This window comes from Sipha flava, unplaced genomic scaffold, assembly GCF_003268045.1.
Source record: "Sipha flava isolate LNK unplaced genomic scaffold, YSA_version1 68_pilon_pilon, whole genome shotgun sequence".
Lineage (NCBI taxonomy): Eukaryota > Metazoa > Arthropoda > Insecta > Hemiptera > Aphididae > Sipha > Sipha flava.
This window is the reverse complement of record NW_020273608.1, coordinates 1296930-1321017: the sequence shown is the minus strand read 5'-3', so window position 1 is coordinate 1321017 and position 24088 is coordinate 1296930. Positions and strand designations below refer to the sequence as shown.

At 34.8% G+C, this 24088-nt stretch overlaps 2 protein-coding genes and 1 pseudogene across 5 annotated transcripts in view; 2 read left to right on the top strand and 1 right to left on the bottom strand.

The window, feature by feature from the left end:
- The window catches only part of LOC112691953 (potassium voltage-gated channel protein Shaw-like), a 277263-nt gene that overhangs the window by 161992 nt on the left and 91183 nt on the right, over nucleotides 1-24088 (top strand). The gene's annotated exons all lie outside the window — the stretch shown is intronic.
- LOC112691954 lies at nucleotides 248-6451 on the bottom strand. Its single transcript, XM_025566437.1, has 9 exons — nucleotides 6132-6451; nucleotides 4441-4600; nucleotides 2553-2631; nucleotides 2237-2277; nucleotides 1384-1549; nucleotides 1200-1310; nucleotides 820-1138; nucleotides 581-759; nucleotides 248-384 (listed from the first exon to the last, which is right to left on the bottom strand). Exons 3-9 carry the CDS (start codon nucleotides 2597-2599, stop codon nucleotides 273-275), a joined length of 975 nt encoding a protein of 324 aa, XP_025422222.1. The 5' UTR covers nucleotides 2600-2631; nucleotides 4441-4600; nucleotides 6132-6451; the 3' UTR covers nucleotides 248-272.
- On the top strand, nucleotides 22766-23636 carry LOC112691962 (annotated as a pseudogene).

The following is a 24088-nucleotide window of genomic DNA, read 5'->3' as shown; positions in this document are numbered from 1 at the left end:
TTGGTAAGTTGCTAAATGCTGTTGCTCTAGATACAACTCTCATTTCGGTAGTAACTATCTTGCAGTAATTTTCATAGATTTCTTTCTCTTTTTTTTGGTTTTTGTCCCCACACAACCACAATTCAGAACCATGGATGATGGATCTCAGTACCGATACCATTCGTGATATAAATTTAAAGTTATCGGTGGGTTTGATAGGTCCACACTGGAAAGCAAAATTTGTGTAGCTTCTAATGCCTTTCCTAATGTTGTTAAATCCTCTTTCAATTGAACTAAAATATGCAGTTGTACTGGTGAATAAACAATTGATTTTCACTTTTTTTTATGAAATAAGTGGTTACGTCTCCGGGACATAACACATTTCTTTTGATATCTTTCAATAACCTATGGACAGACAAAATATAAATTATATTTTTATCAAATTTAACTTTTCAAACCTTTCAATCAGATATAGCATATATATATATATATATCTTTGATATGTATCGAATGATAAATAATTTATAAATATAAGTATGTTTACGATAAATAATTTATACATCTCAGCACAAAATTGCAAAGACATTTTAAACATAATTACTTTTCTTTCAATGACGGATATTCGGCGTTTACTTTATTCACTAGATCATCTGTCCAATCGTTCTTTTTAGACTTTTCAAGATCGATGAAGAGTAGAATATCGCTCTTCGCTTCTAATTTCGATATCTCTTTCGGTGTTATATATACTTTCAACTGCGGCGGCGGTACGTGATTGAATATCTTGCAAAGGTTTATGATAGAATTAAAGGTACAATATATTTGGTAATTACTTATACTTACTTTAGAGGGAATGCAAACTGTTATACTTATTCGTGTTCCAGCAAATATACTAACAATAAGGTCCTTGACTTGCTTCCAATCTAAACCGTCAAAACCGCAACCGATTTTCGGAATTCCTAATTTTGTTAAATTCAATGCTTTCATTTTTACTAGTAGGGACTTTAGAGCTATTGATAAAGATTGTAATGTAGGTTTTCCGCCACTGTATTGTTTTGTAACCAAGTAAAAAGCGGTTTCACTACGTTCATTGACAACCACGCCAACATTTCCTACTGTTAGATTTTGGTCGAACAGTTGACCAACACCGCCGAAATAACGTCTATCAATTGATTGAAATCAATGTTATTTTCATCAATATAATTTTTTTAAGTTATTTTTACTTGAATTCCCCCGCAATTCCAAATCCCATTCTTAAATCCTCAGCTACACAATGAGCCAGAGCAACGTCGCTGGGCAAGTTGAATAAATTTTCATCTATTTCTATCAAGTAACTTAAAAATATTAAAAAATATTTTTTTAAAAAATTGAAAATATTTTTATTCATAAAATACTAATAATTCATACCAAGTTCTCTCTTCTATTGTCCGTATTTTTTCGATCTTTGGTTTTATGACTTTACAAACGTTTGCATAACTCATGATTTTTAAGTCACTGCCTTGAATGTTTTTTCCGTCAATTGCATTATCATTCGAAGATGAGTTCTTCTCATTCTTCGAACTTGTATCACAACTAGTTGCATATTTAGTATTACTTACACAGATATACAATTTCATAATATATTTAACAACAAGTATAAAGGACACGACGGTGTTTTACATATTTATAAATTAACGGTATGATTTACTAATTTTCGAATAGATGCAACATATTTTCAAAAATAATTATTGTTTAGTAATTTTGTAAATATATAAATTATTTTATTAACAAATAAGTCTTGGATATTAGTTAGAACATTTAAAACATATTTTAAAACATAAATAAATAACTATCAATTTGATCGTGTCAAATTATTTTTATGTTTAAATTATATAAAAAAATTGTATATGAATAATATAAAATATGTATTTTATAGAAAAAGTATTAAACAACAAAATAATGTTATACATAATTGTAAAAATGCCAAATTAGTAATAATGAAAAAAAAAAAATATGAATATCAGAGATATATTATTATGCATCAATCTAAATGATAAATTTTTGTTAAAACGAATATTAATTATGTCATTAAATGAATCTTATTTCCTTCTAATAGTGTAATTTTTTTTTGAACATTTTTTCTATTACTATCAGCAAATATTAGAATAAAGTTTAAAATCCAATATTTAATCGATCGATTAAAATTAACTATTTCAATTTATATGCAAGGCAAATTAATAATGATACTTTGAGAGTTAAAAATCACTTAATATCTTTACCTTTTTTTGTTGAGTTTCAATCTTCTTTTCCAAAGACAAAGTCCTGAAGAAATAAAAAAAAATATCAAAGTGTAATCAAAGAAGAATAAAAAATAATTTAGCATAAATATTATAACTATGCAGGTATTATATCATATTAATGAATAAAGTTTAATATTATTTAATGTTTATAATATATTAAATTTACTTTTATTTTTTATTTCTTGTTTGATTAGGTTAGATTATTTTATTATTATATGGGTGAAAAATATATATGTTATTAAAATTAAGAACAAGTGGTGAACAGTAATAAACTAATGAACTAATACAAAGATTTACTCTTTTGTTTGTTTGCTTTTGTTCATCTTCTTCGATGGGGTATTCATTCTTGAATAATTGATAATAGGTTTTTCTGAAGCTAAAATAAACGGTAACGCTATAATACACGGTTAGTTGGCTGTTGTTTTTTTTTTTTTGTCTCCTAAGTTGATTACATATCATTGTAATAAATATAAAATTAGTCTCCGGTTGGTTTACTCTCTACGACATACATAATACCTATCGCACGTTAATGTTCAGATAACCAAAAAAATTAAAACAATCATTGTCGGTGCATCAGCTGTACAATGCAATCAAACGGTGAAACGATATGTATCTACGGTACAAAATGAGATAACGAAATTATTTTCGATGGATTTATAATTTGTTGGCAGATTTAATTCATTCCACTACGACGTTAGGAGCGACGCATTAGTCTATATATGCGCTGGGCGAAGCAGTGGAACATGATCGTATGTAGCAATTGTGTTCCATACACTCCTGCACGTGCACTTGTAGTATCGTTCACAATTGCTGCGACATTCGCCCCCCCCCCCCCCCGAGAAATATATCTACAACGTACAAGGGTTGGATAACGCCCTGAAAGCTTGAACGGGTACGAGTGGTATGTACTAGAGAATGAGTGACTTGGGTTACAATCACAAATATAGGTCTGAACGTTAAAGCTGCGATTCCTTAGGACGCGTCTGTAGACGCGCGGCCAACGCGGCTGTCGCAGTGCGGCCGAGATTTTGGATGCACCGATACTACTTTACTTATTTTTAAATAGAAACGGATTTCCTAGACCGCCGCAGACGCGCGCGACAGTCGCATGCGTAAATAGACGTGTTGCGATGACAGCTTTGAAGGCAGTCAGATCGCACGAGACATGCGGCCAGCATATGCAAATATATTATTATTATTAGCTTCTTTTTCTATAATATGTCATCAAAATTACTTTTTTCGTACGAAGAAGATGTAATGTTGGTTGAATTGGTTAGCAATCACCTTTGATAGTTTGATTTAAAACATCAAGCATACTTTTTCTACAGATTAAGTGACATGATATCTACGTCCTACACTGCACTGTATATAATATTTTAGGTATTCACTATACACAATAAAATTAATTATTAACAATATACTGTTGACTGTTAAAACGTAGAAAAACAACTGAAGGGCTCTAATAAATATTTTATTTTGTATGAAAAATATGAGCGTCTCTTGCGGCTGCGTTTTAAGAAATCCGTGATCGGCCGCGCGTTCAAAATCTCAGCCGCACTGCGGCAACCGCGTGGGCCGCACGTCTACAGACGCGTCCTAAGGATCGTACCCTTAAATTGTTAACATTTCCGAATTGTGCGGTCGCGTCCACCCGGGTGTGGATCTAGAAATGAAATAATTGGGGGGTGGCTAGTAAAGTGAGTTATTGGCCATGATTCGTTACGCACGTCGATTTGTACGAAGTTTTTCTTACGTCTAATTTTTCAATGTTTTAAGTACCTACGTCCGCTATGCTACTACCTTATGTTTAATAGGAAGGCTTCAGCCCCCATATCACCCCACTCGTATCCGCGCCTGTGTCTACTCACCCGGCCAGTGTTCAGCCCCCGATAAGCCCCGAAACTGTTCGCGCAAGATCCAAGGTGGTTTGCGGCTGACAGCCGTGCATCGCCTAGTCTATGGTAATTGACCCGATCGGTGGATGTAGCTGAACGCGAATCGGCTAAGGGATGTTCAAAACCCAATGCGCGTTGATCGGACACGGGACACGGCTGCGGCCGAATAACATCGCTTTGTCCACACCGGAGTCGCGCGTTTTGATCCGGTCTCTTTACCGTTCACGCGCTCGTCCATGTATCCTGGGCTCGATGGCTTAGCGTTGGGGTGAAACAGATCAGGTACTTACTAACGCAATTCGATGTTGCTGCCAATAACGTTTCTTCGCAACAGTAGTCGCAAGGTATACAGCAACAGTCGGCGGAAGTTTTCAGTAGCAGTTCACCAAAGTTGAATATGACAGAATTCGGATCTGGTTATACTGCTCTCGAGTTGCTCTCCAAAAGGCGCTGCAAGTCATAATGCCTTTTCAAATCGGTTATTTCGACTAGTCACATCCGTATCCACGATACCGTCCGTGTAACGTAGTAACGTATTTGTTTTGAACGTTTTTCGGTCAGCACGAGGTGATGAAATCGATTTTTTCTTACGAGTATATATATATATCAATATACCTTTGTTGCAACCAATTTGGTTCGTTCTTGAACGATTGAGTTAACAAAATATGATAGATCTCATCCTTACCGGTTTTCGCGCGATCTTTACAGAACATGCGTCCAATGAAATGTATTGACAAATTTTACACACGAAAAACAAAGCGCGACCGCCGCCGTTCCGGACGACATTATCTTTTTCGTCTCAGTGACTGTAAAACCTACTCGGGTTGTAGCTCATTAACCCGGACGTTAAAAATGTACCGATGCTTTTCGATTTCAGCCCTATATCGTAAGTTAGTGCAGCAAACCTTCGATTGACCCAACCATACAGGAAGCTTTAGCGCGAGATTCGCCTACTCTTAACAATTGTTAACGTCATAAATTATCCTGTCAAGTTAAGAGGAATACAGAACAAACAATAATTCATGTATATTAATCGATCAAACTAATTTTTATCCAACAGTTATCTATTAAATACATTTCAATACAAATGTCACACAATTTATATTATTTATTTATTTTGTTTTCTATTGGACTGTAGTTGATTAGAATTATTATTTCACCTATGATTCGTCCCCAATACTATCTTTAGCTTACTACTCGACGGCATTATTCCGGATATTTGCCAAATATTATTTCATCACCAATCGCAAATGAAACGCACTTCGCATATTCGGTAAGCTATACGATGTGAGAAAAATCAAAAGCCTTTGAGATGTCGTCGGTAAAGAGGCCAAAATAATGGCGCAGACGGGCAAGTTTTTTTTAAACGTGCACTTGTTCGTGACACGTAGATATGTGCACTTGCACTCGTCCAGAGACTCTCATGTACGCGCATGCGAACCGTGACGTCGTCGATGCGTGAAATGTGCACGAGGTGGTTTTGAAATAATTTCGCATAAACTGGGGGGAGCAAGGGGGCAATCGTCCCCCTAGAATAAGTTAGGAGGGACAGTGCTCCCTCTGATATTTAACATAGGTACCTTGTTTTAAAATTAGTACAAGGCAGTTGGTTATAGCTATTACTATACAATTTTTTTTTTAAATCTTGATTTTCAATTTTCGCTTATCTAACATAATATTAGAAAATGAATAATTTTATATAATAATATGTAAGTAGTGAAATGGCGTTTAGCCGCGGACAGCTATTTTCGTTAGATATGTAATTATATATTTGGCCCCTAATGAAATTCCAAGTTACGCCTATGATCGGGATAGTGTCTCTTTGGACACCTAGATTTTTCTTATTCGTCATCGTGATAATATCCCAAACAAACAAGCGCTTCTCTTCGGAATCACGGACTTTAAGATTAAAATATACGTCACACCAATCAAATCTGTCGCGATAAAATTGTTCGGTTCGCTTTTTAAATGACTTACTTACTGGTGAACAGGGATTTGAACTGAATTCAATCGTGGAGATAGATGAAAAAATTTTGTTCGCACCAGTGCGGCTCATCAAACATTACGGTCCCACAAAGTTTTCGAAAAACGAATGTTTTCCTACGAAAAGGCTACCGACCTGTGGCCCGTGCGATACTCGTTTCCTCTCGCCGCACGCGTCGCGAACTCTAGAAGCTTCCGGTCCGGTACATGACCGTTTATGAAACCTTTTTCACCGATTTAAACATACAACACACGCACACGTACACACACACACCCACACACATTTACACGCATAAACACGAACACAAACGCGCGCACGCACACACATACGCACAGTCACGCGTGAGAACGGATAGAAAACCTGTGACGACGGCAGTGCGGGCAGTTTTCGTTTTTTATGTTATTTCATATCGGTCGCGTTTGCAGTTGGCACTCGGCATAGACGACGAGCGCGTACAGAAATAAACGGCACTGCAGTGGTCGGCCGAGCTGAGCTGATGCGTGGTAAAATATTACAATATATTCGGGCACCGCCAGTTGATTTCTCGAACGTCGTGCGCTAAAAGTCTCCTCCGCCGTTGAACGCAACGACTCATCGGTTCGGTTTGGTTCAGCTCGATATTTCGTTTTGCCCAGGCGTGTATATTTTTTTAAATTTATTATTTGGCATAGAAAATCATTAAACATGGAAAAAAAATTATACATAATAATAAAATATAAGAGTAAGTAAATGAAAATAATGCATACTTCAAATATATACAAGACTTATTCGACTAACGGCCCATCGTCAGTTGTCAATTGTCAGTGAATAGAGTTTTTCGATTTAATTAATTCGTTTATAAAAATATACAATAAATTCGTTCAGAATAAAATCGCAATTAGTTATAGGATGTTAAGAGTTATCCGGATTGAGTTCCGTACCAATAACGGTGTACTCAATGAAATAAAAGAACCTAGAGGATTACTAAGATCAGTCAAAGAATGAAGACCAATTGGACATACATCAAGACACGAACAGAAACCACGCCATAGTATATTGGAAGGACAAATGAAAGGCGAGAGAAGCAGAGGATTTCCTAGAACAACGCTTATTAAAAAGGTTATTAAAGGTTGCGGACTGAAAACCTACAAGGAACTGAATATAATGGCCAGTAACAAAGAAGAGTATTGTAAAACCAACCTTAAAGTTGATTACTTAAGAAGATGGTTATCGCAATGCGACGCACATAATACACTGCTTCCAAAGCACTATGATCGTCAAACTGTTGTTGACACGTACACGAGGATCGGACGTCGGAAACCACGATTAGGCACTTTCATTTATAGAGCAGTGAATCACACGGTCATTGCGACTAAACGCAGCTTGGAAACCGTTCTTTAACACGGGGCAACTGCAAAGACGGACGAGAACCCGGGGGGGGGGGGGGGTAATCACGCATGATGGATATCCGCAAGGGACGACGGCGGACCAGATCAGAACAAATCTTTTGCCGCTGATGGGTAGCAACGAGTAGACGTCGTGCAGCCAGTCGAATCAACGGTAACGGTGACGATTATGTGACGCGGCACGCTGGTGAATGGTCCTCGGTGGTGGTGCATTTTACCTACCGATTTTGATTAGAATTTCGAAAACGGGTTCGATTAAATTCCAACGTTTAACATTTTCAGCCATATATAATTTGTTTAGAAAAAATTTCACCAAGTCAGAGACCCGATTTCACGAACGACCATTTTTTTTCACTTGATGCGTCTCCCTTTAGAGGTAACGTTTTTATCGCTGGAAAAAAGAGGCCACCGTTCATGTCACTTATTACAATAAGGAGTTGCTCCTCGTACAGAGTACTACTCGGTCCAGTTTTCCAAAACCATCCGCTTGAGGCTTTTCACCGGTGAAAGTTCGGGACCCAGGGTGCGACCACATTAAATAATAATTTATTTATATGTATTACCATACGATGTACGGCTTATCCTCTGAGGATTTTTATTATTTATTTTTAACAATCATAATAATAATCTACGGTCATGTTTCGAGACTTTGTTCATCATTATTATTCCGACGTCGTCGGCGGAGGAATGATAAGAAACATTTCCTCTCGTCGGATAAATCTGTCGCCGTAAATCTATCTCGGTGCGTGGCATTCTTTTTTTTTTTTTTCGATATATATTTCAATAACCTTTAAGCACGGACATTGCACCCGTTTCGTTAGGGCTGAGATTGTTTTTCCCTTCGATGCGGGATAACTCTCGGTTCGCTCAACGATTCGCGCTCTCGTCGCGAACGTCTTCTGTTCGAAACGTCTTCCCACCCAGTTACTCGCCGGTCGACTCGCGTGATAAATGGTCAGCAGTGAACCAGTCCGATTATTTCCTCTCTCTCGTGGGTTCCCCGTTCCGTTGTTTTCGCTGATGACACAGACGTCACCGACAATGTCGTACCTCCGGACGCTTACGATTGATACAAACGACCGCGTGCGCACAACTGCTGCACGGTCATCGCAATCCGTGCCGTGTATGCTAACTCACGGGTTTCCGGGCTATACGTCGAACGTAGAGGAGAGAGAGAGAGAGATCGTTCAGTAGATATTGCGTCGCGAACGAAATATTAAACAAATAATGAAATCCCTCGCCGTACGAGAGCGGTACGGTTTCTGCATTCGATCACCGGGATCGCGGCGTGCGACGCGTGCCGATGGACGTGGGGCCGTGTCCGACGCGCTGACCGCGACAAGATCAGGTTGTTTATTCCGTGAGAAAAATAACGCAAGTAAAATCGTCTTACGGGTAAATGCGTCATCGTAAAAGAGCGGGGACGAATCCGTGCCCTTGAAACGCGAACAGTTCTACGTTCTACACCGAAGTCGCCGTCGCGATAATGCAGTGGTAGCGCAGACGTCGCATGTATTGTCCGTAGCGGGGGAAAAAAATAAAAGAAAATCAATAACCACTTACCACTAGATTTATATTATTGTAACAGTTGCTTGTTACATCGTCACGCGGTGTCGATCATAATATTAAAATTGCATAGTATAAAAGTGCACCGATACCGCAATAGCAATACAGACGATGCAGTGTTTTGTTACGACCGATGACTTCGTACGTAGCGATACAATACGATACGGAACGCGATGGCCGTTCACGATGTCCGGATGAATTATATATGGAAATAAAACAAAAACTCTCGACTTTCGCGCGAACATTGCGAACGGCGTGCGTGTAAAAACCACTAAAAACGCGTAGAAGGGTTACGGTTTATTGGCGAAACCGGATATTTCTTCACGTCGAAAATGGAACGTTTAGGATTCAAACATTCAAACGTATTGATCGAATGCATCTTATATGTAATTGCCGAAACATTAACCTTCGCGATACGTTCGCCAAAACGGTGTGTGCGATCCGGCGGAACCATATCATACATTATTATCCAATACGATGATGCGATGATCGAATATTTTGTGTTCCCTTGCGCTATATACTCATCGGTAAAAACCATTACGGATAGGCTTTCAAGTTTGAACTAATAAAGCTGCGTATAAATTAAAATCAATAGCGCGTGCGCGCGCAGATTACCTCAAACTTTTGGAAAACCCTTATTCAATTTTAACGAGAACAAAACAACCGTATGAACTAGTTAAAATACAATTAGCCGGAAAAAGTGACGGGAGAGAAAAAAATAAAAATAAAAATGTTTAAACAATAATTTTTATGAAAACCGTTTGGTGTTCAATGTACGGCCGATCGTGCAAAGCGGGTTTTTTTTTATTTTACACAGCCGACAAGTTTAGTCGAGGACGAAAATATAAAATGGAATTCGCGTGTCCGCCGATATAACAACACAGTATTACTGTCCGAACGTACGCATCATCAAACATCGGTTTATTGACGGTATGCGCGTACAAATTCTGAACCAATACTACGCGCGGTTTAGACGATCGGGCGAAACACTGCGATGCGGAACAACGCGGTCAGTAGCGTATCTAGTTTTTTTTTTTTTTTTTTGGGGGGGGGGGGGGTTTCACGAATCAAAACCCCCCTCAAAATTCCGTCAATATATAATGATTTTAAGACCTAGGTGTATTGTTCTATAGTGTCATCATTGAACAATTCTCATGGTTACAATAAACTAAATAATAATATATTTTATATTTCAATTTATGTTTGGGTCAACTGATTACGATAAAAAAGTTGTTACTTACGTAGTAGAGAATTTAAAACGTAACTATTCTCACCGCAAAGTATTTTTTTTCTGCGCACGTCGCTGAACGTGGCAGTGATTTTCGTAACCGGATGCAACAACAACAAACGAACGAATGATCGTCGGATGAGCGCGCGTCGTACGATTACAACTCCTGCGACGGTGTACGCGCGGCCATCGGAAACCCAGGGTCATTTCCCACCGTACACGGTTCGCAAAATTGAAATCGTTTTATGATGATCTGCGGGGTATCGAGGGATATTTTTTTTGCTACTCAAAAAAAAAAAAAATTTAAATTTAAAAATATATTCGAAGTTTATTATTCGCAGTGACCGTTCGTTTCACCCTCGTGCTCACGGTGCACTTCACGTCGCAACTGTTATTCATAATCATTTGAACGTTTAGCTTTAGACCGGTGTTTCCTAAACTGTGGTCCGTGAATATAAATTAAAAACACGCAAAGTACTCGTCTACAAAAACGAAAATACTGACGTAATATTCGTATTACATGGGAAATACTGTTGATAATATATATGTTACGGGTAGGGTAAGAAAATCGGGTAATGTACACACCGTCCGGTTTATATGAACACTACCCATGCTTATTGGATAAAGTAAACATATTTGTAAAACGTTTATTTTGTAGGTACATTAACCGGGTAATTTGAATATTATCTACCTTTGAGTGGACAAAGTGTTTTCATAAAATAAAATACGACAAAATATGAATTGTAGATAATATTAATAAAATACCATAAAATATAAATTGTACCTAAATGATAATACATAGTGTGCATTGATATTGTATGATAATTTTAAACTACAGACGGTGCTATTGGTTTTAGAGTTCACTTGTTCGGTTTATTAATATTTGATCATTTAGTTTTTTTTTAAAAAAAAAACTTGTCTTCATAAAAAGAGAAATTATATGAAAATTATAATAAATAAATTAATGAAAAGAATGAAAATTCAGTAAATTTATTGGAATCAAAATATTATAAAATACTATCTGAAATAAGAAACGTGAATAAAAACAAATAAATCATAATGAAACTTTTATAAATATTTTATAAGTGTCGGATACAAAAAAGTCTTTATGTGAAATAGCTAATGCACAATTTCTTTTTGGTGGTCAAAGTTTTTAAGAAACGTTTGTGTGAAAATAATCACTTAATAAATAAATGTACGAGTAAATGTAAATCTGGGGAGATATTTTGCAACTCAAAATGCCTCAAACTGTTCCAATAAATAACTATATTTAATTTTTTAAATTTTTTTATTTTAAAATAATAACTTAATAATACATAGTTTAGGTACATAATAATTTTTTTTCGAATTAACCTTATAGCACACTGGATAATGTACACATTATACTATTCATACGAATAAGGTGTATATTACCCGGGTAATGTGTAAACTACCCATTTTCGAAATTTACCCGTAACATATACATTGTCAAAATAGTTATCGTTGGAAAGCAATCAAGATTAGAGACAGACTAATCGTATTGGTTGATCGTTATTTATCAAAAAAAAAATTATGTGCAATTATTTCAGAAAATAAAGCAATTAATTTAATATTAGTTAATATTGTTTTTAATTTTTATTTGCATTAAGAGGTCCACGATCATTTTTATTATCTCTAAGAAAGAGAAAAAGTTTGCGAAAGGCTGTTTTAGACCGTTGAATCGACGGCCCGATCGTCGATAACTCGAACGCTGACCTGATCCAGACGTAATACATGACAACGTAAAATCAAATGAAAATAATATGGCGAATGCCGTCCGTATGAACCGACGATAATAATTGTATATAATTATAATTATACCGGACCGTTTCTAAATGGTACAACAAAGATTGGTCGAAACGTAATAACGTCGTTTGACGACGACGGTTTAAATTCACTTCTGTGGCAGCACGACGCCGGATCGAAACAGATCAAAACGTAATAAAAACAGGACTGGAGCGTCGATCGATCTCCGAGCCTGGACGTATTACGCGCGTATATTTTTTTGACATACTCGTAAAACTCGAAATCCATCAGAAACGCTGTAGAAAATGCTCGATATGAGCGCAATATCAAGAGCTGCGATTCTTGAAGAGTCTAAAACGACTAGAACGTGCACATACACAAATAAATATATATTAAGTATATGTATGTGTGTGTGTGTGTGTGCTTTTATTGTGGTCGCGTGCAGTAAATTAACGTTAAAACATTTATCCGGACGAATCAGTAGCGTCCGTTCTCTTATGTTTTACGATCTTCGGCCATAATACACAGATATTTCGTTTAATACGATTCCCAATCATTTGGTTCTGGAAATCGCGATAAATTATAAAGCGCGCAAGTTTCGTAATATTCTCGTGCGTAAACGCTTCTCCCGTATTCGCACGAAACCGAGGACATGTCCATTTATGTGAGATCGATATAACGATTATTAATAATAATAATAATTACAATAATAATAAAACGAGGTAGCATTATTTTATAACTAATAAATCTTATTCGATTCGGAACTCCTTATAATATTTTATCACGTAATCAGGGGGGGGGGGTGGTTTTTATTTCAGTATATATATTATGTATTTCATACACTCGTATGATAGTAATATACTTTTGACCTCTATAAATTATTGTCAATACGTATTATTTATTCGAACAAGGGTTCTTTTTTCTACACATAACATAGTATGTACACATGCCTGTCGATTTTATTCATAACATCAGTCGTCCGATATTGAAGTCTTGTGCAGAAGATGTCTGAATTGAAAGACGAATACGGTTATTTTGATTGTTATTAAAACCCTAAGTGAATACTGTTTTCCAACTCCCGGCTTAGTCGTAACTTCGAAAATTCACTCGCTTGGATCGGTAAAAAAGCAATAGTTGTACGCAATCAATACATACGTATACAAATTGAATATTTTTACATACAGCTCGACCGGTTATATATTTCATTTGAATTCAATTTTATTTATTTTCTAAATGATAAATACGGTTTTCAAAAATAACAAATAGTAAGTTCGTAGTTTTTCGGATGAAAAAAAAATTCTAAATATAATTATTACATCGTGGATGCTTTTGAGTGTGTTGAGATCCCGATGGTTCCCGGGACGTAATAATAAGTATACATCCGATCCTATGATAATTGCTAAATAACAGCCACGGCAGTCTTGTTTAAGTAATCGTGGTTAGATGATTATTATTTTTAATTATTATTCATTAACTATTGCTGTTATTATAGTTAATAATAATATACTAACAGACTATGCATTACTCGTGATGGTAATATTCTCACAGCGCACTGAAACGCAACAAACGCGCTGCCAGTAAACTTGTATTTCGTCTCGATAAGACTCCGAGCGAAAGCAATCGTTTAAATGTACGAGGGCTGAACGGTTAACTCCTGGCGACGAACGGGCTTTTGGAGTCGTTTTGTTTTGTTGAACTTTTGAACGAAAACGAAATGTAAATGGTTTGAAAACGTACCGTTCGAACCATTCGACACCGGTCTTTTTGTAAACGTAAGAAAAACAATCACGCGGGTAGCATACGGGTATTAGTCTTGCGACGCCGTGAAACTCGCGAGACGAGAGCGACAAGGAGGAAAACGACGACGCGAAGACGCGATCCCTCGGAGGACGGAGCACCCGACGGCGTTCGCGAAATCTTTCGCAGGACAAGTTTTTCCGTAGCGCTGGGCGAATCGTCTCGTGCTCGGTTACGGCGGGACGGCCTTTGCACCGCGCGCGGCACTCGAATCGCGGCCGCCAGGAGGACGGAGGTCACAGCGCCTCGATTGTTTTGCTGTGACGCGGGCACGCGCAGGGCACATTTTTTTTTTTAATCTCCGACGCTCGAACGTGGCACGGTGAAACACTCGGTACCGATTACTTTATTCTTTAATCGCGATAAGTTTCCGCGTGTTCGTTGTTCGTTCGCGCGCGCGTTTCGTTGCAAACGTTGTTCGCGAACAATACGCGCCATCGATCGTAAACGTAATGCGCGGAGGAGCTGTGGACGGATCCGTGTGCAGCGGCCCGGCGAAAAGCTGAAGCCCACGCCCGTAGTATGACCTGGTACGCGAATAAGTTTTTTTTTTTTCAGATTCCGGTGGCCGGTTTTTTTTTCTCTTATCTCATAATATAGCAATAATTATCAAAACGTGATTAGTGAACGCACGTGCGCACGTCTGCCGGGTCATTTGGTCAAGATGCTACTGACTACGAGGTGGCTCTGTCCGTCGGGTAACGATGGTACTTCACGAAGTCGAAGCTCAGTGCGATCCAAAATAAACATTTCCCTCCCGCCCCTGTTCGCGTTATCGGCCTCTTGGTATGGATTCTTGACGGTTGCACAACGCTCAAGAGTCATACCCAGAGCCAGAGTTAGATGAAATGTATACCCCCACCTACGAATGACCTATTTATATAGTCGGAAACAACGAACAAACTGATTAAAATCAGTACTGTAGAATTATATTTTAGAAATAAGTCGGTCAATTTGTATATTTATAGTTAACTTCCCAATATTTGTTAATACTTGTTGATACCGACCCTGATCATACCTATCGTAGTTCACCATTTTTATTTTGTGCACGCATACTTGTTGCGCACACAAAGAATACTACGTTTGTAGCGCACGGAATCAGTTCAACACTTCGCTATGCTAAAATATATTCTACGATGCGATCAATTTGTTCATATTACTCTCCACTCCAATGGTATTTATGGTTTTTCATTTGTTGCGGTTAAATATGGTAAAACAGTACCAAAATCACATTATTAGATAGAAAATCTAAAAATAAACTTTTAAAAGTCAATATATAAATAAACAAACAAATAGCTCATATTTTGCAATAAATTAATAAATTATTAAAATCTTACCCTGCAGTATTATTATATTTGTAAAACACGACCGGTTGCGAATTAAAAATAAATCGTTGGATGTTTTTTTTTTTTATATTCAGTCGCAATTTAATTAACTTTGTATGTACCTAACGATACATTTTTTATTTGAAACCGATCGTACTTTACAAATATAACAATACTCCAGGCTTAGCTTTTTTTTCTGATTTATTTCTGTATAAAAACCATTTATTTATTTTTATTTATTTTTAATTATTTAAAAGTCGTCATATTTAGCTATCAATTTTATTATTATTTTTTTAAAATATTTTAAAAATATAAATGCTCGAATTTAGTTGTATCAATTCTCATCTGATTAAATAAGTAAGACAATAGGTATTTCATATTGATGATAATATACTTAGACTAATATTTTCCAACAAACATTCAACAATTTCTAAAAAAGCTGTGCGAACAATGTTGGATTACATTATTGAACTTTTATTTCTACCGTAGTATTGGTTCATATACTTGGCACTATAAATTAATGTTAATAACTTTTTATATTTATCAACAAAATCTCAACAAACGTCCAACATTGCCCAAAAAGTCCGAGTAGAGTTCTAGGAAATAATTTTCGAAAGTTTCACAAACTTTGAAGTACACAGCTTCACATACCTTTATTTAGTGTTCTATTTTAGTTTGGGAATGTTAAGAATACTGATAGTGAAACACGATGCACATATGGTGTTATATTGCGTAACCTTGCGCCGTCATAGAAAATCCCGATCCTACATGAAATCGTATTAAATACATGTTTGATTGTCACCAACACCAACTATCGCATATAATAATAGGACGATTTTTTTCCGTGTTAATTTATTAATTAATCAGTAAACATAAACTTTTAGATCGAATATTTCAAATGTTAAGAGTGATTGTACCTCAGACGTTAAAATTACTCATCATAATATTGGAACAGTTACAATGTAATTATATATGGGAACGGAAGCAAAAATCATTAGCTGTATTCTACTGTACGGAACACTTAAAGACATGGGTAAAATTTAAAGTTACTGTTAATATTTTTAAAATAAAACATATGAAATCTGTTATGATTATCAAATTTTGATCGACAGTTACAAATCTGTTTTTTTGATTTTTTAATCAATAGACGAATAAAAAATGTTCAATAATAATAATATATTAATAAATATATAAATAGTTTATTTATAGAAATAAATAATAAACGAGTTACGATTTTATTGACTTAGTATAGTCCTGATGATGAATTTTTAATTCGAAATCGACCCCACTTTTCAAATATAAATACACACTCGTAATAATATTTCAGGCTCATTATTTATTTATTTCTATTTACAAACGATTTTTTTATAGTTTATTTATTTATATACCAATTTACGAGTGTTAATAATTTAATAATTTTTAATTTACATTTAATTTTTTTATTGTTTTATCAAACAATAATAATCACCGTAAAACTTCGAATAAATTCGAATAAAATTCACCTGTTTACAATACATATTATACCATGTGATTGAGTTCGAACAGTTTGTAATAGAACATTATTCCATTTTGTCTAAAACCGTCTGCACAGCATATTTAATTTAACGGTTTATTTACGTTTCACATCACGTCGAGTTTTGCTTTATGGCCAATTTTATATTCAAACGGATCATTTCAAGTACCTACTAAATTAATTGAATACGTTTCAGCGTCGATAATGACATCTAGTGAACGATTTCCTACCACTGCCCGAGCATGACCTGACACCACAGCGATATCGTGTTAACGTCTGAATTATAAACACAGTACGCGATTCCTCTTTCTCGAGTAAATCGATTCAAATAATATTAGGTGGCAATTGGTTTGAAATATTAAAATTCGACCACTCGGTAAAAACCCAACGAAAGTCCACGTTTTTATGTAAAACATTGTGGTTTTTTTTATTTTTATTTTTTTATAAATATATTTTATTACAAACACTCGATACGTTTGTGTGAACTATTTTTCGGTAAACAAAAAGAGTGATATACACGGACTACGCACTTGTTGCTACGAGGATTGGGATTGCAACCAACACAGGAGTTATAATAACTGCCAAAATACGGTCGTGTTAACGGTAACTCGCAGCAAGGATGCTCGAGAAACGATTATGTATTTTTCCTTTCATTCCATCATTACGAAATCGTTGCTTTTGCGATTTTTTCCAAACGTTTAAATCGTACTGCAAGAGCTTTGTTTATCAATAAAAGTTTATAAATTTTAAACTTTTCCATTGTTTTCAGTCGCTTGTTTGTTCATTACTTATTATTATTTATTTATTTATTATTTTTTTTTTTTTTTTTTTTTTCAAAATCACGAGAGTTTATTACAATGCTCCTATTAATAACAACGTTTAATTAAAAATTCGAAAGTTCAGTCGTTGAAATGGTAATGACGAAGGTTTGAAAATATCGCCTGCGATAAAATGTTTGAAATTTCATCCATAAACATCTTTATATCAAATTATGAAATGTGTGCAATTTGAAGTCTTTAGACTTGAAGTTTAAATTCGACCGTAAATTCGAACGCACCTTTGCACTACATTGACATGTTATCGTGAACAACTTTGATTTTATAATTAATTAAGGGCAATCGAAATTTTAACCGTAATCAACGATCACGATCTCTGCAATATTACATCCGTACTCTATTATTCGCCATTACATGGAAACGAAATTCGGGATCTCGGCTCGATATCCACCGAAGGAATTCCGAATGTACAGCTGATGTTTTTTTTTTTTTTTTTTATTATTATTATTTCTGTATTACGATCCCGTGCATATCAACTGGACGATGTTTCAATTCTTATTTTAATTGTTATACCGACAGACAACAGTACGACCGAACTTGTCATGATTGCTGCATTGTTCTGACATCGCGACCTGTACGCGTCCTAAAGGCACGGGTACAAATCACGTCCGAACCTCGGTTTTGAACAAGACGTAAGATCAGCTGCAGAATGACGAAATCAAATTTCCGTTTCAACAAAACGCAAAACGCAAAGAAAAAATCTTGGCGTTTGTATTTTGCGTTCACGCAGAAATGTAGAATCGATTCGTTAAGCATTTCAAGTGCACGTGCCATGATAGTTTTCAATGTACATATTGGGGTCAGGGTGTTTGGATGTTAATTTGAATACATATTAAACTGTAACTCACGTGTAACCTACGCATACCCGCGCGCGTGCGCAATGACTATAGAATAAAAGTAATCACATTATTTTAGCGAACAACATCGCACGGGACGCCCTTAGGCCAACACCGCAAGCCGGCACGTTATTATGTATTATTTACTCGGCAAATGCAACGTAATAATTAATCCGAGCGGGTCACGTGGTCGTGTTAATATGTTTTCCGCAAAGTAGCCAAATAAATTATTATAATACGCACGCGGACATCGAGTTGTACACGACAAGGTTTAAGATATGATATGCGATACTGAATGTCGCACAATATCTGTTGCCTGTAATGCGTACATCAATAAATATTATTCCGCATGTATGTGATAGATTTTCAGGAGTCTCAGAAAGACCGTATAAATGCATACATATATTATGTCGCTTCGAAACTTCTAAATTTAATTAATAACGCCAAGATAAGAACTGCGGTATACTCCAGTTGTCAAAATGATTAATTATTGTCACTGTATTAATTTGTATATTAATCGCCATTGTCTTCCACGGTAAGTCTATACTTCGTATACTTCGTGCATACGCGTATTGTAAATCTTATACATTGTAATACCAAACATTTTATATACATTTAACTCTATTAAACATTTAAGGCATAGATACATTAGTATTATTATAATCATACTCTGCACCGCGTTTTGGTTGAAAAAATTTAATACAATTACAGAGTACAATATATATATATATATATATATACACTGACACTGAAATAATAGTTATAATTAGGGTAGTGAAGTTGTTACATTAATAAACTTACTAAATTGATGTATTATTGGATTAAAATATATTAAAAGTTACTCTTATAAATTTTGAAAACTCTATCGAAAAAATTTCAATATAACCATTGATCAATAAAATGAAATATTTTAATATGAAAATTAAAAAAAAATTGAATACAGATATTGCTACATTATTGTATTGCGTGAAATTATTTTTTTAAGTTTTCAAAGTCAAATGATCGCCTTTCATTGCTTAACAAAATCTTTTACACTAGTTGTTGTAATTAATGCGTACTTGAAGTAAGTTAGATCGTTGCTGGTCAAGTCTTTTGGTAATCCCGCCATTAACTGTATTTCTCCACTCATAATTTTGGAAATACGAACAATTGTTAGACATTGATTTGACCATAGAAAGGGCTGCATCAAATAAAAACAATAAGACATCGTCATGGGATATTCCACTAGGTCTTAAAATAAATATGGATCCGTCAAAAAGCTTAGGTATTGTATAACGATTATTATTTTCATGATTTCCTGTTGTGATTAAAGATATCTTACCGGGTTGATCCAATTTTAAGGTCCAAGTATAACTTCAGCATTAAAACGTTCATGTTTGTCTGTTGATTTATCAATGGATGTCAATTTTTTTTTTATCAATTACAAAATTTCCTATGGTTTTCATTATAATTACTTATTATTAACTTGCGCTCTCAAATGATGAAACGAGGGAAAAAGGTTATACTATAACAACCACCAGATCATTGTACAATTATAATAATGATAATACTGACTCAATGTGTAGTTTTATATGATAATAATAACTCCAACAATATGTGACCTCTCTGGCCGCTCTTTACATGAGCGCGTATACTTTATACCATTATGGGTTTTCATTGTCTACCACGTGTACGCTTTTCTCGAACGAACTTTTTTAATTGTTATCCTCTCGAGCTTCTCCATTAACGAAATGACATAAAACCGTTCTACACCACTCACTTCTGGCAAAACATCTCTTACTTATGGGTTCCTAACTTTATGCAACCATCTGATTTTCTCGTTACCGGAACGATATGCGAACGGTACTCGACCGGTACTCATGTTTCGGTAACAATATCGCTAGCATTGATCATAATTACTTTACTCTCAATCCGGTTGTATTGCAGTTGCGTTGTATTATAATGATCGATTATAATTAGTAAATATGTTGCAGATAAGTCAACGTGTTTATGTTAATAATAATACTACTAAATAGTAATTTTATTGGTGGTTCAGGAGGTCATCTGACCCACAGTTAATTTGTAAACAATATTGGCCTCTTGGTTTTTTTTTTTTTTTAACGTGCCGACTGTAAATTGAGTCAAACTCAAGACCGGGTAAATCGCCCAATTTCCAATCCCTCACTCATATGACACCATTGGTTTAATTGTATAGTACAGTATAACATCACTATTCCGTATCTCATGTATAAAGGAATCTTCCGTAAAACAAAATGAATGTTGATGTTTTCAATGATAATAATGAATAAACTTAAAACACATATTTTATGAGCGACGATCTTAGTTTTTCATATTCATTCACGATTTTGTGGACTTTGTAATGTCTGACGATGAATTTTTAACGCGCGACCGGTCGTACTATACAAAGATAATAATATTCTAAGCTAAGCTTTTATTTATTTATTTCTACATATAAACTATTTGTTTATTTATTTGTATATTAATTTAAGAGTTAAATTTACCATTTAATAATTTCAAATTTTATTTTATTTTTATTAGTTTATTATCTAATAACACCACATAAGGAGCACTTTTAATAAAAAAAGTTATTATGTTCTACAGAAATATGTCCGTTTAGCAAAGCGTAAGAAACTTTAAACGAACATTTGCGGAATAACCATCTTAGTAAGTCAGTAACAACGTCGTTACCGAGCTTTTTAACAGCCAGAGGAAATATGTAATTGACTTTAATGCAGTAGTTAACGCTCGCATTCACAGAACCACCACCCGTGCCCTGCACTCATTACAGTAGTTATTGTAATACTATCAAACATTTCGAAAATTCGTTGCCTACTTCGTAACGATATTACTCGCCAGCACTCGAAAATGAGAATAATTGTTGTTTTTTCATAAAACACACACACACACAAATCATGTTGCTCGATGTTTGCTCGAAATATATTAGCTAAAATAACGAACGCACAATATTAAATCATTAACTGTCGAAATATGTTAATTACAATTTTACTAATTAAGGCGCAGCCTGCGCGGGATATAATATTATGCAGTTACTCCCCTTGTGCACAGAGATCGCTAAGTTCTATAAATACACGTACAATTTTAATTTTAACAACCCTCTGTAATTGCCCGTAGAGGTTTTTTTGTGCTTTCCCGCATTCGTCCGACCGTTTGAACTTAGAAGCACGTCATCATGCTCGTCAAACGAACATAATTTTTAAACTATACTACCATACTGTTTTAGTATCTATCGTATGTTCTCTAGAAAATCAACATATTTCGTATTGCTATAAAAATTCATGAACAGTGACCGTATGAAGTCAAACGAATTACTGATGGAGTAGTATTATTATGTCATTAAAACATGTTCACCATTGTCTTTTTTCTTCATTCCATATTTTTCTCTTATTATAATTAAAAGGTTTGCATATTTTAACTGGAATTTATTGATCAATGATCATATCAATATTCACAATTAACTACGAGATATGTATTAATTACAACTATAATTATTGGTCTAGCGTCAAATTGTCGCGGTAATTAGATCGCAGTAAAAATGTCGCAATATAAACGTCACGATAACAATGTGGTCAAGACAAAAATGTCGCAGGTAGTAATTTATCGCCGTAGTCGTCACGCGTCGATGTGGTTCGCAGTTCTACCGGTTTTCGTTCGGTCGTTAGTAGGATTAGATTAGATTAAAGTACCATATCTACGAAAATAAAGTTCAGTCTACATATTAGTGTGTAATCAACTGAAGTCACAGTAACTCTAGATATAATCTATACACCATGGCATTCGAGTATATAACAAACCAAAAAATATGGAAAGTTATTCAAGTTCAATTATTTTTTATATAAAAAAGAAAGGGAAAATGAAAACAAAATTATTTGGAAGTGTGTAGAGTATAATACAAAAAAAATGTGGTGGTCTATTACATTCTGGAGAAAATATAATGAAAACAACTGATCATAACCATGTAGTCGATATTGCAAAAATTGAAGCTAAAGAAGCAATGGTGAGGCCTAAAAATATTGCAAAAACTACTCAACTTAGTACCCACTCTGTATAAAGAACACTAACATCACAGGTATATAGTTAATAAACATAATGTAAAATTCAAATAATTATTTTTAGTTCATTGTTTTAGACCACTTTTAACATAGCAGGATAATTTCCAAGTACAACAGGATTAAAACGAACAATTCAACGGATTAGAAAAATTTAAAAGATCAGCTCCTCCGGATCCAAAATCAGTAACCGAATTAAAAATACCAGTTAATTACACAAAAACTACAACCGGTGAGCTTTTCTTAAAATATGGTAGCATTGATTACGAAAATAACATAGACAGGTTTTTGATTTTTATTACCGACAACAATTGATGGAACAATTTAAACATTGGTTATGCGATGGTACATTTTCTTGCATACCTGGTATTTTCAACCAACTTTATACCATTCATGGAATAAATTATTTAAGTGTTATACCAGCTATTTATATACTTTTTCCTAATAAAAAGAAGATACATATAAACGTATGTTTTTAGTATTAAAATTTTTAAAACCACAGCTTAATCTAAAATCGATGATGTTTGATTATGAAAAAGCTGCTATGAATGCTTCAAATATATATTTCCGTCAATTAACATTAAAGGGTGTTTTTTCCATTTCATCCAGTCCATTTGGAGGCATATAAAATCAAATGGGCTACAAGTTAGGTATACAAACGATTCAAATTTTGCACTTGAATTAAGAAAATTAGCAGCCTTAGCTCATGTACCCGAAAATAATGTAATTTCGGCATTTGAGTCTCTATTGGATTCCGTGTTTTATAGAGAAAATGAAGAAACTCTATCAGATTTAATAAACTATTTTGAAGGCACATGGATTGGAAGACCCTGTCGGAGAGCAAGAAGAGCACCTTTATTTTCTATGAATGTTTGGAATTGCTATTCGTTATTGAAGTTTGATATTCCGCGAACTAACAATTCAGTTGAAGGTTGGCATAATTGTTTTAGTTCAATGTTAAGTTCTCGTCATCCTTCCATCTGGATTTTTATCGATTCATTGAAAAAAGAAGAAAGCTTAAACTGTCTAAAAGTTAAACAGTACATTGCTTGCATAAAACCTCCGACAAGGAAAAAATACAAAAATTCTGTGATTAGACTTAGAACCATATGTGAGAACTATGAAAATCGATCAATTAACGACTACTTGCGTGGAATTTCGTATAACTTTCAATATCAAATATAAAAATAAAATGTATTATTTTATTTATTACAACATGTTATGTTTTTATATATTATGCTGGTACTTATATTATATATTAATATTGTATTTTTCATAATTTTGACATCACGATATTTTGGAATTCGCGACATTTTTATATTCACGACATTTATACCGCGACATTATTACAGCAACATTTTTTACTGCGACATTATGACGTGGATTCATAATTATTATCTTATAGTTAATTACATTTCTGAACAATGATGATGTTTATTATTTTTTCGTGTTATTATAGTAAACTATTCGATTTTATGTATGATAAAAAAAGTGTAACAAACATGCATGTTCTATATGCAAATATAATCTATAAATAAATGTCTAACAATAGTCTAAGAAAAATCAACTTTCCTATTGAACCGATGACGCCGTGCTGTTGATCGCACAACGCCGCTTCAAAACACAAATTCATCTGA